Source organism: Eucyclogobius newberryi, unplaced genomic scaffold (genome assembly GCF_026437365.1).
Source record: "Eucyclogobius newberryi isolate DKJ021-1_F unplaced genomic scaffold, fEucNew1.0.hap1 SCAF_10, whole genome shotgun sequence".
Lineage (NCBI taxonomy): Eukaryota > Metazoa > Chordata > Actinopteri > Gobiiformes > Gobiidae > Eucyclogobius > Eucyclogobius newberryi.
This window is the reverse complement of record NW_027315724.1, coordinates 23,783,913-23,800,602: the sequence shown is the minus strand read 5'-3', so window position 1 is coordinate 23,800,602 and position 16,690 is coordinate 23,783,913. Positions and strand designations below refer to the sequence as shown.

At 38.8% G+C, this 16,690-nt stretch overlaps 1 protein-coding gene across 1 annotated transcript; it reads right to left on the bottom strand.

Moving 5' to 3' along the window:
- Nucleotides 1-1,098: 1,098 nt before the first annotated feature.
- ift80 (intraflagellar transport 80 homolog (Chlamydomonas)) lies at nucleotides 1,099-16,078 on the bottom strand. The gene is made up of 18 exons (XM_072464118.1): nucleotides 15,830-16,078; nucleotides 15,163-15,273; nucleotides 15,030-15,098; nucleotides 14,627-14,736; nucleotides 12,643-12,732; nucleotides 12,426-12,563; nucleotides 5,485-5,664; nucleotides 4,396-4,514; nucleotides 4,210-4,284; nucleotides 3,804-3,967; nucleotides 3,664-3,728; nucleotides 3,340-3,472; nucleotides 3,123-3,270; nucleotides 2,705-2,876; nucleotides 2,095-2,184; nucleotides 1,804-1,976; nucleotides 1,600-1,723; nucleotides 1,099-1,397 (listed from the first exon to the last, which is right to left on the bottom strand). Exons 3-18 carry the CDS (start codon nucleotides 15,055-15,057, stop codon nucleotides 1,287-1,289), a joined length of 1,920 nt encoding a protein of 639 aa, XP_072320219.1. The 5' UTR covers nucleotides 15,058-15,098; nucleotides 15,163-15,273; nucleotides 15,830-16,078; the 3' UTR covers nucleotides 1,099-1,286.
- Between the last annotated feature and the right edge of the window lie 612 nt (nucleotides 16,079-16,690).

Here is a 16,690-nt window from a genome sequence, read left to right as displayed (position 1 = left end):
GGTCCATTAATTGATGGTATGTTTAGATTCCCTGGAAAGCTTATGTCATAGAAGAGCAGAGATAAAAGTTATGAATATTGTAGTTACGTGTAGTAGTTCAGTGTAGCAGCTTATTATGAAACCTGAAGCCACAAGTCTGGAGAGTGCTCATAAAAAAGTGAATGATAGAGATGACTTTCTAAAATGGACTGTGGGCACTGGGCAGCAAAGCAAGTAAGCAATAACAATGCCTCAAAGTCACCAGAGTTCAGTCAAAACAGAAACAGTACTTTGTTTCACCCTTTTCAATGGCTATGAATGGCTGGTTTCACTTCTGAGCACATTTACTGCACAAATGTTTAAAGCTCTTTGGTCACATAGTTTGGAGTGACATATCGCCCCTTGTATCAGTGCCTTACAGATGCACGGGGCTACAGAGGGTACTAGAGCGGAGAGATCTGTGGAGTGTTGGTAATGGTATGTACAAGCTGAGTACAAAAATGTGTAAAATTTAAATTATATATATATATCATTATTTTTAAATAACATTTGCAAGAATTGTAAACAAGGTCAACTTACAAAAAAGAAATAAAATAAAGGGAAATAGGTTTACATTAAACAAAATTCTGAAAGAGTGATTTGTTACAAAAGACCTTTGTGCATATGACAGGTTAAACCCATTTTCACTGAAAAGTAGTTAACATAATTATATTCCAGATTGTTCACACACAAATGCAAAACAAAAATCAAGAGGTGCCTAATGAACACAATTGCCATGATTTGAAGAAAAATGAAAATATAATGAAAACTACTTTATATTGTTAAATAAATGTTTGAACTGAGAGAAAAATGGTTAGTATGTAAATTTCACCAGACTTATATGAATGTTCTTTACTAATCTTTCTTTGTAAGGTCAACAGAATTTTTCAACTTCTCTTTACCCCATTCGCCTGGTGTAAAAAAAATGTTTAATATTTACCACATGTAATATTCAATCAAACTAAATCATAATTTGTAAACATGATAACCTGTCATACTCCCTTTGACAGTGTGAAAAAGTAAGACTTGCGTCATTATAAGGGTTAGAGCTCTCCGTTCAGAAGTGTAAATGCATTACATTACATACACACATTATATTACAAACGCAGACAGTACTCTCTTAGCAGCTGGATTACCCTTAACCGCACTGTTCATCAGCTGCTTCTAGCAGTCTATAGTCCATTCGACCCAGTACGAAACTTCAATAGTAACAGACTTTCAGAAACCCAGTTACTTTTAGGCCAGCTTATGCTCAGGCCCCACACACATTAACGACGTGAGGCCACGTTTCCTCTGACGGACGCGTTGGCGGCCTTCTCTCGCTCTTTGGATAACTCCATATCAATCTTCACTTGGATTTTCTCCCAGTCCACTTCAACCTGCCAGACACAAAAACCTCCAATAATTATTTAGTCAAGATATTCACTATTCATTACAACCACCAAATCATATTTTGAAATAGTAACTGTTGAATTAAATGTAATTGGTGTGTGTTTGTGAGCATGAATGACTACACTCTGGCATGTTTACATGGTTTATATGCACAACTCATATGCTTATTAACATTCTGCACTAGCTTACCCCTTCTGCGTACTGAAGAAATCTCTTGTTAGATTCTTTCCTGCCAAACTTCTGGAGAAACTTCTCTCTGAAGGCCAGCACAGTGTCCACATGGGTCTTGTGTTTGACTGCAAGTTCCAATGCCCTTAACAAAACATACAGTATAATCATGCATAGCCTAAATGCCTCTCTCATATAATTCTGCCCCAAACCCATGCTCTGTACCTTTCCCAGTTGAACAGGTCAATGTTGACCTGTATGGCCTGATAAATAAGTCCAGCTTGTAATAGAACGGCCTCCGCTTCCTGCACCTGACCACTGAACAGCAGCATGTGGGCCAGAGAGGACTCCTTAGACGCCTGCTCCTTTATAAAGTGAATATACTGCACACGTGGTAACTGAAAACAGAGAGAATTAAATACACCACTTTCAGGTGGATATGATCAACTCTAAGTGATTACAACAGTAAATACGTTTGTTAAAATGTGATTTAAAAAAGACTGGAGTTAATCATACCTCTCCAATGGCAGCATAGGCTATCTCCGCTGTTGTTAACTCTTTACTAGCCATTGTCATTCCAGCAAGACATGCCCATAAAGCCAGGTCCTACACAAAAGGACAAATCAGAGACAGTTGTGTGTTAAGCACTTGCCATATGTAGATTATCTTTCAAATGTGGCAAATGTCAATTGGTGGGTGTATCATTTTTGTCCAAGCTGGTGTGCTGTTTATTTTTATTTTGTCTATTTATTTTCAGTGTCCAATCTCAGGAGGAAGATTCTTATCTCATGTCCAGCTCTGCACCTCCTGCGCTCTTTATTCCTTGCCTGGGTCTAAGCGCCACACCTATTATATCATTATATTCCCAATTATGTAACGTTCAAAACTGCACATTAACTGCACCCGAGTCTCCCCAGGTTGAGTTCATATTAAGGTCCATGACCATATTCACTGCCATTTAACACATTAAAGTAATCACGTTTACTCCAAGGTCCAAAGGGCTTCGACAAAAAAACACTCTGCTGTCCTCTGCTGGCCATTCAGTTGCCTTTCTAAATAAGATCTGGAGGAGTAACAGCAAACTTATTTTGATTCAGAAAGACAAAGAGAAGAGATAAAATCTTACTTTGGCAAAGCGACACAAGTGCAGTGCATCCTCCCAGCGAGCAGAGGCGCTGTAGTCATGGAGAATGGCTGGATAATGAGACACAGTGCTGTACACCAAGGAACCATCCCCTTGGCGCAATGTCACCTTGGTGCCCACATAGCTCAAAATCTGTGGCGCCCGGGCAAACTCACTTAAAAATAGAGAAGAAAAACATTATACTAATAACTTATAATCATAAATGAATTACATTACTTTTTTCTTAAATAAAATGTCTCAGTAAATTATATGTTTATTCAGTGTGAAGTTATCAGATTTTGTTCTACATTTAAAAAGCTGGGGAAAATACATCTATCCATTTTATTATAATCATCCATTTAAAAAAATATAATTATGCTTTATGTATTTATTTATCGCACCCTCTTCTTTACTTACTCACCTTCCATCTTTTATGTAGAGTGTGTGAGGGAGAAGTTCCTTGTCAACAAACACCACGCTTGGATAGTACCACACAGTGAACTGATTGTCTTGAATACCGCACAAGATGTTAGCAGAATCATTCCACTGCATACAGTGGACCATACTGCCTAGAAGACCATAAACGCCTTATTATATTTGCACCAAGCCTAAAATATCACAAACAGACAAGTATTTACCAATTTTGCAAATTTTGGGTTGTCGGCCATGATGTACAGAGGTCAGGTAAAGGTCACGGTTCTTGTCTATGAAAGCAATTTTGCGCTCACTAAACGGGCCGCACTGGTCCAGGGCAACATCCACCACCTCCATCTTGACAGAAAAATGTTTTTGTTTTTTAAAGAGAAGAAAATAAATTAGTAAATTGCACTGGTCATGAGAACCTTGGTGAATTAATGATCAGAAAATGATACAATTACACACAGAAAAAAACACCATAGTTTAGAGTTTGAATCAGAAACTGTTTACTGTAAAACTGCCTGTAGTACATTTTGAGCACATACCTTGTGTGTTAATGGTTTGCCATCACCAAAGCCTTTCCCCGTCAGGGCATCAAAGAGATATATGACTAACAGAAAAGCAGAAGACAGAGTCAAACTACAGGAACTAAAACTAATGACTGAGAAGTTTGGCTTCCTCTAACCTTTCTCATCACTTTTATCCCGAAGAGCAATTGTGTCGTTGCTAAGAGAAATGCCTTGAGCGTTGAGAATATCAGCCCTCATCCCAGGAAATTTTGGAGAACATACAAGTCGACCCTCATATGAGATTATATACAAGCCTGCTCCATCCACAAGCAGAAAATGACTGGGTTTGTAAAACAAGAAGACATTAAATTAATTAGTTACTTTCCTCTTCAGCTTATAATTAGGGGTTTCACTTTTTCACATGAAAATGTTCAACTGTCACTACAAATTGCTAGGAACAAATTATTAGTGATCTATTCAATTCTATGGAGTGACTAGAACAAGAACAGAAGACAAGACTCAGTGGTAGAACTCATTATTGTGTCTATCCAAACAATAAGCAGTGACATGTGTGCAACTCACTTCTCTGCTTGAACAATAAGACTGACATTTCCCTCTTTCAGGTCGAAGATGAGGGGAGTATTCCAGTTTTTTGAACTGTCAAAAAAGAGAAACAGCACAACTGAAACACATTTCTAAATACAGGTAGATTAGCTGTCCAACAGTGAGACGCTTAAGAGACAAACTAAAGGAAAGTCAAAGTATTACCTGTACACATAGCACTGCAGAGAGGTGGCGACGACGAGATGTCCAAATGCCAGTGAGGCTTTTATGACCCGATCCCTGAACTCTAACATATCCACTGCCTCATCCATCACATTTAGCACCTACAAAAACAGAACATATTAAATTTGGATATAATACCTTGTTTAGTCAACAGCTCCTCCTTGAGCCCCCACTGGTTAGAGCAGCCTGTCGACCCAGCCCGAGGGAGTGTCGTGCCAGTGCAGAGAGATTCAGGTGCCAAAGGCCTCGACAATCCAATCTGAGGTTATGTGGGAGGTTGAGTGTTTATGGCTAAAGCAAGTCAAACTTTTCTCCACACGGATTCTGGCTTTGGAACAACTCCTAGTGATTGGCTGGACTCTCCACTTTTCTGTGAGGCATGATGTTGTTGTGCCTTGGAGCTAGGGACTGATCTCTCTGCTTTCCCAATGACCTCATCAGGCCCGGACCTTATGCAGAGGTGGTTTGCAGAGCATGAAGACGATGAAAAAACAATCTGACACTTAAATTTAAAAAATCATTTTCTCATCACATTCTTTACTGTTGGTTCATCATTCAACAGCAACTACTAGACAAACAAAACTGCAATTAGAAATGGGTAGAACAAGATAATGCTGTTTTTACAATGAAAAGAGTGATATTGATGGGGACATTTTTCCAGCTTCACAAATCCTCAGCTTCTGCTCCTACAGTAAGCTAAATTTACATGCAACACAACCAAGAATTAAACCCTTTGACCACAATGTGGTAAATTTAGCTGGCTGATTCACAAATCACTGGCAGATGTGCATTTTTAAAGGACTGGAAGGAGTGGAAGTCAAACTGAGATAAACAAATATGCATATGTAAGATGTTGGCACTCAAGTGCATGTGCATGACCGTATTTCACATATAGATTTGTTAAACAGATGCACGTAGTGTAACAGAAATGGAGATTTATATGTTACCAGGTACATTTAATTTAGTGTGGACTGGATATGTAGTACACATTTGTTTATTTGACCAATGACTATAATCTTAATGAATCTTCCTCTGTTTATCTGTAACACAAGTTTGAGTTACTCCATCTACCTGCATGGTCCTTCTTTTGGTGAGGGTGATCACAAAGTTCTTCCACTCCCAGTGCTGTTCCACAATGTGTGCAAAGACAACATGTCCATTACCGCAGGAACCAGCCAGTTGGGTGCCATCTGCAGACCATGCCAGGCTAAACACACTCCCAGTGTTGGGCTTCTCCAAGGCATAGGACCACTATGGACAAGAGATTGCAATAACCAAGTTAATGTATAAACAATGAAGAATTTCATAAAATGATACATCAAATTATTGTAAATGTTAACATTATTAATTATTTTGCCACAAGCACTTTGCAGCACAGCCTATTGGGGGAGACAAATGCAACAGAATATATAAACCAAGCTGTGATGAAGCAAGACATTTGATATCTACCCAAGGAGTAAGGCTGGATCCACTCTTACTCTAATGCCTTTAACACACTGAGCCATTTGGCCAGGACCCAGCAGGGACATCAAATCCACAATTGTGATTCTATTTTAATAAATCAGTTTTTTTATATTGATTTAATTTGAATAAAGTATTTTGAATTTAACCATAAATAATACACCTGCTCCAGTATTTTGCTTTTGTTTACAGACACTGTGTGCCATTCAGTTTAAATGCTGTATGTTCCATGTACTGTAGTGTCAATGAATCTTTTGGATAATGTTTTAACGTCACTGAAAAATTAATGAGAAAAGGTCTCAAATGTAGTAAGTCGTCTGGGCATTCATTGAGCTTGAGTCTACTTTCTGGTCACTGAAATCCGCCTATAATGGGCATCTTTGTGACTAGAAGTAAGGTGACAGACATGACGTATATTTTTCAGTTGGAAAGGAAAGTGGGAGACCTGAAAGCATACAATGAGTGTACAGATTGCACATATGTAGATTCAGCTTGTGTTCAGACACCGTGACTGGCAGTACTAGGCACAAAAGTATAGTCTTTATCTAAATATTGATGGAATGAATCTCAAATTTAGGGTTAAATTCAACATTTTAAAATGTGCATGTACATATCAGTGCACTTGTCACATAAGTGCTACTTGTATGAATAGACAATTATAAATAGTAATGAGTAAATTTAGTTAAATAATACAAAACATGAGGACAAGTAACTCCCCTCAGCACCTGAAACAGAGCTTTGGCCGTGGTTCTGACTAAAGGAGGAGGTGGAGCCTGGGTGAACTGAGAGGGCGGAGCTTTGAACATGGAAAGGGTTAATGACACATGTCTGCACTAATAGCTCCCTGTGGAGCTATCTGCTGATTCAGCCGCATTACTTCACAAGTATTAAATACTAGACATCTGCCATGACTGTTTTCTGCTCTTTTAGTATTGTCTAAATGGTGAGTTTTACTTACGGCATTCATCTTGTGAACTACTTTCATACTAAAACACCACAAGAAAACACAAACTATCATTGGGAGGATTGAAAAAAAATCACATACGGTTGTGTACAGCATAATCATGTAAACTGTTTCCATCCACACAAAACATACTCAAAATAATTGAATCAGCAGTGAAAACTCTATGAAATTATTCAAATGTGCTCTAACTTGAATTATGATAAAGATACAATGGTATATTTTTCAAACAAGCATGTGAACTAGAGGGACAGAGGGAACCAACCATCCCCAGAGTTAACAGCCTCACATAAATCATAACAGCTTGGCAGACTCTGTGCAGAGCCAGCTGGCTTCAGTTTCCCTGAGTGCAGGACAAGACCTGGCAGAGCAGGTACAAAGTGTAAATCCCTTAACAAAATTAATATAAAACACACACTGGGGAGTAATGTACACTGGACATATACAATACAGGCAACTATTTCTACTTTGCATTATTCATGCCCCATTAGTCACATGAGAACACAATCTGAAGCAGGGAAGATGAGCCATCAACATTTATGTGGTCAGAAAACTGATACAAAATATGTTGTGTGTGTGCATTGTGATGTGATACGATACTTATCACGATTCACACGTCACATGCACGATATATCCCAATACTGATGACAATGATAATTTAATGCAATTTTAATTTGAGTTTGGAATTATAAAAACAATTATTATATAAGTCATAAAATAAGACCCAGATACACTTTCTAGTATTGATACAGAATGACTCTCAGTGAAAGTATTGATACTGAATGACTCTCAGTGAAAGTATTGATACTGACTGACTCAGTGAAAGTATTGATACTGACTGACTCTCAGTGAAAGTATTGATACTGACTGACTCAGTGAAAGTATTGATACTGACTGACTCTCAGTGAAAGTATTGATACTGACTGACTCTCAGTGAAAGTATTGATACTGACTGACTCAGTGAAAATATTGATACTGACTGACTCTCAGTGAAAGTATTGATACTGACTGACTCAGTGAAAGTATTGATACTGACTGACTCTCAGTGAAAGTATTGATACTGACTGACTCTCAGTGAAAGTATTGATACTGACTGACTCTCAGTGAAAGTATTGATACTGACTGACTCTCAGTGAAAGTATTGATATTGAATGACTCTCAGTGAAAGTATTGATACTGACTGACTCAGTGAAAGTATTGATATTGAATGACTCTCAGTGAAAGTATTGATACTGACTGACTCAGTGAAAGTATTGATACTGACTGACTCTCAGTGAAAGTATTGATACTGACTGACTCTCAGTGAAAGTATTGATACTGACTGACTCTCAGTGAAAGTATTGATATTGAATGACTCTCAGTGAAAGTATTGATACTGAATGACTCTCAGTGAAAGTATTGATACTGACTGACTCAGTGAAAGTATTGATACTGACTGACTCTCAGTGAAAGTATTGATACTGACTGACTCAGTGAAAGTATTGATACTGACTGACTCAGTGAAAGTATTGATATTGAATGACTCTCAGTGAAAGTATTGATACTGAATGACTCTCAGTGAAAGTATTGATACTGACTGACTCAGTGAAAGTATTGATACTGACTGACTCTCAGTGAAAGTATAGATACTGACTGACTCTCAGTGAAAGTATTGATATTGAATGACTCTCAGTGAAAGTATTGATACTGAATGACTCTCAGTGAAAGTATTGATACTGACTAACTCTCAGTGAAAGTATTGATACTGAATGACTCTTACTCTGTCATTCAGTATCAATACTTTCATTGAAAGTATTGACACTGAATGACTGTCAATGAAAGTATTGATACTGAATGACACAGAGTGGAAGTATTGATACTGAATGACTCAAGAAAAGTATTGATACTGAATGACTCTTAATAAAAGTATTGATACTGAATGACAGATTGAAAGTACTGATATTGACTGACTCTCAGTGAAAGTATTGATACTAAATGATTGTGTGTGAAAGTATTGATACTGACTGACCGACTGAGTGTGAAAGTATTGACACCGACTGACTCTCAGTGAAAGTATTGAATGAATCAGTATATTCTGGTAACACAAGGCATATCCGGTTTCCAAAATGAATAAACCACTTGTCCCTTCTTAAAAATACGCTAATTTCAAGTGGTCCTTTCTACTTTGACAGAATGGGTGCGTAAAGGCTCAGTGCTGCCCTCTAATGTCTTGGCATAATTAGCCCACATTGACATAGAAATCAACTGAAATTCAGGCAACAATACAACCACATTAATATCAACAACAAAAATCGCAATGCCGATATCAATACCAGTATTTTATCACGATATTTAGGTAATAAAAGAAAGTTTAACATCCCTGATGTTACGGATAAGATAGTGGCGGAGTCTGTGCCAGTGATGAGAATGGAGTAGCACAAGTTAAAGCTTTGGCAAGGCACAAGGAAACAAGACACAAAAGTGAGAACACACGGGATGAGAGAGGAGGGGAGAGAAAGACAAACGGGAATATAGACTGTGTGTAGGAGAGTAATGGTCTACACATGGTTTCATGCTGGAGCCTCGTCATAGTAACCATAGACACATGCTGGGGCCTCCTGGGACTTATCAGCAGGACACAGCTGTGCGCTGGACAGCAGAATTCTATTAGCACCAACCATGTGCGCATAAACATACAGTGATTCTACACACAAACACACAGGTTATTGTGGGATTTGGGCACGCTGCAGGGTCTGAGGCACTCCGAGAACAACAGGAATGCTGTGCTTTTGGCAGGTTCAGGTCGTGTCCTATGAAACTAAATCTTTTACTTATACTTTCATTTTTGAAGCAAGGTGCTATTAATCTTACAGCAATAAAATAATGCATTTGTAACATAACTAATACCAATCATTGCATTTTTAGAACCACTAAAAATGGAACACTCCTGGACAAATGAGGGATTACACTGACCACTAAAAACACATGACGAGTAAATTGACTTGTATTAACCTAATTCCATGCAGTTGCAGTCCATAACCTTTCTTTCTTACTCTGCCTCCTCATATCTCTGTGAATGTGACATATTTAATTTGAGCGCAAAGATTTATAACTAACGGTTGTGACTTTGGCAGAGAGATGAACAGGCCAGGCGCACAGTCATAACCAAAAGATAGAGAGGAAAGTCTAGTGAGGGTGAGAGAGAGTAAAGTAAAGGAGACCAACATAACAGGATATATTGGACGGTTCAATGTTGCCCTGCCCCCACTATTTTAACTTGTTTTCTTAGAACCCTCCTTTTTGGTTTCCAATAAGACAACCCTTTAGCCGAACCCTAGCGATGTGTTAAAGTCAAGCACATCTTAGTTTAATCCCACCCACTACATGAAAGGCACAAACAAATGTGTATTTCCATGGGGAAGACCGTTAAAGAAAAGCAAGAAAAAGCAGAGTTTAGTTTAGAGTAGGAGGGAGGAGGAGAGGGGCTGAGGGCAGGAGGAGGAGTGAAGCCGAGACAGGCTGAGGAGCCCTGCCCAGTGACTGGAGAGAAACTGCTATGCTGCTGACTCAGGACTCTCTTTGTTTAACAATACTCCCTCACACTCGCTCTCAAAAAACTGTTTTTTTTTCTTCTTTTTCTGGCAGTCACCTCCTTTTTAACTGCTTCAACCAACAGTTCTCCAATATACTGTTAGTTTGTTCATATTTGTACAACAGTAACTGTTCTTTTACTCTTAAGTCACTGAAGCAAAAGTTTGAATTTATGAAACACAGTCTAATCATCTATAGCAAGTTAATTTGCCTTGTCACACTCTTACTGTGGTTAAGATCACGACAAGTCCTGTGTAACTGTATGCTCTCCGAGTAGCAGCAATTTGTTTGTTTGGATCAGTTCGCCAATAGGAAAAAATAACATGGAACAGAAAAAGATTCAACACCCACAAGGTGTTTGAGAAGGATACTGTGATATCATTGAAATCAGGTAACTGTAATTGGTAACAGTTTATTTTTCCTACATCAGACATCATTTTAAATATTTCTTCTCCATATATTGTCTTGTCTTTCTAATACAACCTAAAACAAAAGAATAGATGAAAAGGGGCGGGGATCTAGTGGGCAGGGATATAGGGTGCTTGCCAGGCACAATGGGTCCTACTTGTTACTTGTTCGCTAGTGACAGTGTCAGGGATCGTGACAGGGTCCAGACGCTAGACACCAGCTGCAGCGCCTCGTAAATAGACTGCTGTGTCGAGCCACATTTGCACGGCACTGGCTGCGCACTCAAGTGCACACTTAGGCATGTGGGCACATGCATACACTAGACACACAGACAGTAACTTATTGTCTCTTTCAAATCTTGTAAAAGGGACAGTGAAGTTCTTTGTGTCCTTTAAAAGCCAAGTGAAAATAAAATCGAATCATGAATTTAAAATACTGCATGTACTGAAAATCTGTTCCACAGAATGGAAAAGATAAAGAAAAAAAAACATACTCAGTGCAGCTCTCACTATTTTGTACTTTTATGCATGTGGATTTCTAATTTCCATGGTGAGAATGCAGAAGCAGACAAACTGCACTTGGCCAGTGTCAGAGAAGGAAAAACGCAAAGACCAGTTGAGAACTACAGAGTTTGGAAGTGAAAGAGTTAAATGCACAGGGCTGATCCTGCTGAGCCAGCAGCAATACGTTAAAGTGCAGGTTTCATTGTAGCAGATACACAATGAAACGCTTTCCCATTCGTCATGCAAGTAACTGAAAAGGATTCGGTGCTTATTGCACTGGTTAACCCTGTATCTCTCACCAACAAATCTGAGTTAGAACTTTACAAGCAGTAAATAGGTTTAATTTAGACTATTGTTGCTGATGCTTCCATAAGATTTAAACAAACAATTACTGTAGTGTCCAGATGACTACTCTTGAACTTTCACGTGATGTCATCAGCCCTCCTCAGGAATGTTTTTTTTTTTTTTTTGTCCCAGTAAGTTTTATTAGACAGGAACGCATCGGATGACAGGGAGGTAATGAGCAGAGAGGATAGTCAGTCAAATTGTCAGAGCCATGAATGAATCTCATAACAGAGCCTGGCATATGTGCTGCAGCTTAGACCACTCAACCACCGGGCGGCACAGCCAACTGTTTTACAGGTAGTCACACTTTTTGGGGCACCATGTTTATTTTTACAGGTTCTTAGAGCTGCACAATGAAACTTTGCTGGTGAAGGGTACGCAACCTGCTTGTTTGAATGGAGATATTATTGCTTTGCCTGGAATGTTCCACAGTATGCCATGAAATATATCCATCCGTAAGGTGACCAGGCAAAGTTACAGGTCAGATCTGTGGAGAGGCAGCCCCTTGTTTCTCAAGGAACTTTTTGCAAGATAGATATTTATTTAGTTTAGTTCTGAAATGTTGATGTTGCAGCGTTGATTATTTTGCATCACTCTGAAATGGAAATGATTCCTGCCAGTAAATGTCAGCATGTTGTTCAGTGCAGTATGTTTACATACATTAGGCTAATGGTGCCTGTGTAATTATTATCATCATTGAGAATATCTTTGATTATATCAATTGGAAGTTTCAAATACATAATGAACATAGATATTTATCTTACTCCAGTCTTGTCACAGAGCCGTAGTGTGTTGAAGGAGCCCATGGCAAACACCTCTCCATCAGGAGCCCAGGACAAGGACGTGACTGGATAGTCATGAGGAGATGATGTGTACAGCAACCGACCAAAGCTGTCCCACACCTATTGGGGAGGAATGATTATTATTATTTTTTTAAACAGGTGCTCAAACTGAAAAAAATATATATAAATGATTGCTTACCTTATATTTACAATCTTCCCCCCCTGATATTATTAAGTCATTGACAGAATTCCAATCAAGTTTTAAAATAAGGCCATCATGAGCTTTCCACTGCAAAGTTTTGGAAAACCAAAGTTAAAAAGGGTAAACCTCAGATAACTGGTTTAATATTGTAATGTTGTAAATTCAAATGTTGTTCAGTATGTTCACAATACATAAAAATCTATATTCATACACATATACATACATAGACAACTATAACCTCATTAATAATAACGATAAATATAGCCGCAAGCGGCAATGATCGGCCCTCGCCACGCCGCCGCCACACCGCCGCCACGCCGCAAGAGGAGGGGGCGCTAACGCGCCCCAATTGTCCTTTTATTACGCCTACTGCTGAATCTGTGACGCTGTCACATCTTCTCCCCTTTGTTTTACCATCAAAAAGCTATTTTATTTTGAATTCTTGGCAAAATGTGCAGCTTTGCCGCACAGACACCGTGACTCTTTGAATGAAAATGTGGATAACTTTTGATGGTCCTGAAGATGACGCCCTAAGAGGAGTTTGTGAAAGTCTAAAGTGTAAACATGTTCTGGCGATTTCCCCATTGGAATAACATGAAAGGTTTCGGTCATCGTTACGGCAACGCCATAACAATTATGACATGGGTCTCATTGACTTTTTTGATGGGGATGCTAAAATTGAGTTTTGTGTCAAATTTCATATAATTTCGCAAAACTAAACATTTAACCTCCATATAAAATCTGTAGGGGGCGCTGTGGCGCCAAATGAATTTATTTCACTTCAAGTAGGTTTAGGGCAAAGAGTTTAACAACTGATTCTAATTTGACGCAATTCAGACTTTATCTGTGCAAACGGCAGAAATTTTAAATATGGGAGATTTCTGAAATTCTAGCTACAGTTTGCGGCTTCGCCGCACCGAGACCGTGAGAGGTATCAATGTAATTTGGATAACTTTTGATGTCCCACTCCTCAGTAGCATTTTCACCAAATTTCAGCTTTTTAGGGCCAACGCCCTGGGAGGAGTTCGTAAAAGTACGACGTTTGGAAAAACTCCGAAGTCATGTTTAGCCATTTTTTAAGCAATATGGCCGACATTTGGTTGGGCGGACGGCGTTGCCGTAATAATATTTTTTACTTCTCTTGTCACCATCTACCTCTGCGCCAAATTTCATGATTCTACGATCAGATTTTTTTTGGGTCATTTCCCATCTCTCAATGCATTTTTGGTACATTTGGGGGCGCTGACGCGCCAATTTTTTTATTTTAGAAAAGGGAAATAGCCAGAATGTAGAGAGGCACGATTTTTAGAGGTGTGAACATTTTTGTGACTTTTCGTCAATGTTCACTGGGTGAAAAATAGGGGGGTTGGTCCCGAGAAGAAGAAGAAGAAGAAGAAGAAGAAGAAGAAGAAGAAGAAGAAAGAATAATATTCCGATGCGAAAACAATGTTTCCCATTTTTCAAATATCATAAACTATACATTTTCGGAAAGCGCTCGCGCTTTCCTACCTCATGGTGTGGGTCCCTGGTCACTGACGGGTACTTTCGTTAATTTTGAGTGGGCTCCGCCCACTTTGTGTTTTTGGCCCTCTATACAGTAATAATGTTCAATTTTTGCATTACATGCTTATATGCACGGAACATGCAAGAGATGGGGAACGTATTCGTGAGCTACTTAGCGCAAATGAGTGCTTTATATGGGGATGTCATCCAATGTAAAGTGCTCGTTTAGTGCGCACTTTTGCACGGGCTTCGCCCGTTTACAATGGTAATGTTCCATTTTCCTACTACTAATTAGTATGCACGGGGCGTGCATGAGTGAAGGAGTGCGTTAGTGAGTGTTTGGAAGTGGGCGAGCGCTTCGCGCTCGATTTCGTGCGCACTACGTGCGCACTTTCGCAGCCGTGCTTCGCACGGCCTTACGAGATTAATAGGCCTCTCGCCAGCTTGTGGCGCTCGGGCCTAAAAATGATAAGTGTACCTGTATAGCTTTAACACTGGGTTGCAATGGCTTGATGACGAGTTGTTTTCCTGATGTATACAGAATTCTGTCTGAGTCAGGGCCCCAAGCAACAGAATACACTGGGGAACCTAAAAAAACAGAAGAAATATTTTGTATTCTGTGAGAAACTTAAAACTTAACAATGTAAGTTTATAAAATGTGTGAATTATTCATTTAAACCACGGATAATGCCGTTTGATATACAGAGTTTCCTTTTCCTCTCAGAGGTTTCACCTCATTCAGCCTGTGGAATTGCACTTCACAAGTAAGGACACCCACTGAGCTAACCAGCCTCAACCTCCTGTGCTCAGGCGAGAGTCTGTGTTGAGAGCCATCGGAGGCATATTGCTTAATAGTTCAGTCTCTCTTATAATTTTTATACCTTGGCTGGCAAGTGTAGACCGCAGCATTCCACTCTTGGACCAGATCTTGATTTGGCCATCCTCTCCAGCTAGAAATCAACATATTTTGTTAGTAAATATTGTTCTGTATTTATTGGGTTAAATTTAACATACCTGTAATAAGAGCACTCCCCTCATAGTTCCATCTGCCAGCTAGCACAGCGCCATTGTGTGCATCTACACTCTTTTCAATGCTCCCATTTTTAGAAACTAAGTGGAACTTTCCTAAGATACAGGCCAAACACAGAGTTATAGAACAAATTAACAGCGCCTTTCTACATCTTTCTACTTATGATGATTTACATTATTGAAATATACACAGCACAAGAGGATGGAGGGGCAGAATATGTAACTGATAGAGCTGCAGTCAATAAGTCAATTATTTGTAATTTGTTTATTACAAAAAATGTCTTTAGTCAACCACAGCCTTAGTAATTGAAATCACTTAAGATGAAATACAGTGTGATGGAATACCAATATTATGCCAAGAGCTTATGCGATTGTCTACAGAAATATAATTATTTTCAAACTGTAAAGCAAAAAGCAAAGTCCATTCATGGTTAAAGTTTGTTGTAATTATCTCTATAATAATAACATAATAACAAAAGAAAGTACTATTGTTTTGTGGTACTGAGGTACCAAAATTAGTAAAGAGCTAATTGAAATAAGAGTTAATAATAAGAAGAAATGTCAGTATCATGACAACACTAGTACTTAGAGACTTGAATAGATCAAATCAAATGAAAGCTGATATAAAGATGATCTAACAACAAATACTTGCCATCAGTGCTAGTTAGAACAAAGATGTCAGCCTGACTCAGTTTCTTGGAGCTCAGAGTTTTAGGAAACCAGTGAAGATCGATGGGGTAAAAGTCATCTGGAAGCTTGGCAACCAGACTAGTTTCACTAGTTAACAGATTCCACTTCAGGATGTGGTGATCTTCACTGCAGGAGTACAGTTCATCTGCCGAAGTCCAGCCAACACAACTCACTAGTTCTTTATGTGTGTCAAAGTTAAAGAAACATTGTGCAGAAAAGGTTTGATATGCATTTGTTCCGTTTATTGATTCTTAATGACTTACCCAAATGTCAATGTAATTACAATGATTTTATAAAATATTAAGAAGGATATGTTTTGGCTCCTTTAACAGTGATGTTTTCAGTCTCATGGTGAATTTCGATGGCTCCCGTGGAGTTTATGAAAAATGTATCATCATAACGTACCTTCAGCTATTACAGAATCAGTGGTTGGCATGACTAAGGTGCTGAAAGACGGGAGAAAAGGCGTCCTCAGTTGCTACGGCCATTTATCGGTTGCTAATTGCAAAACTTTAGTTGTTCCTGGCTCGCCTGAACTAAACTTCCTCACAGGCGAAGACAGCGTCCATACAAATTACACCTACGGTTGACACAGACGAATTAAGGCAATTAGATGCATTCGTGTAAATTTGTAACGCGATCATGAAACGCGCTTATTGTTACGACACCAACAATAACAGCTAACGTTAAGCTAACTTTACTAGCTAATTAAATAATCCAGGTCACCGTTTGAAACAGGAAATGTGTTGCTAGAGCTTTGTTTCTCGAATCCAATGCTGATATCTGTATCCATGATAAAAAGGAACCCCTTTAGATGAATATA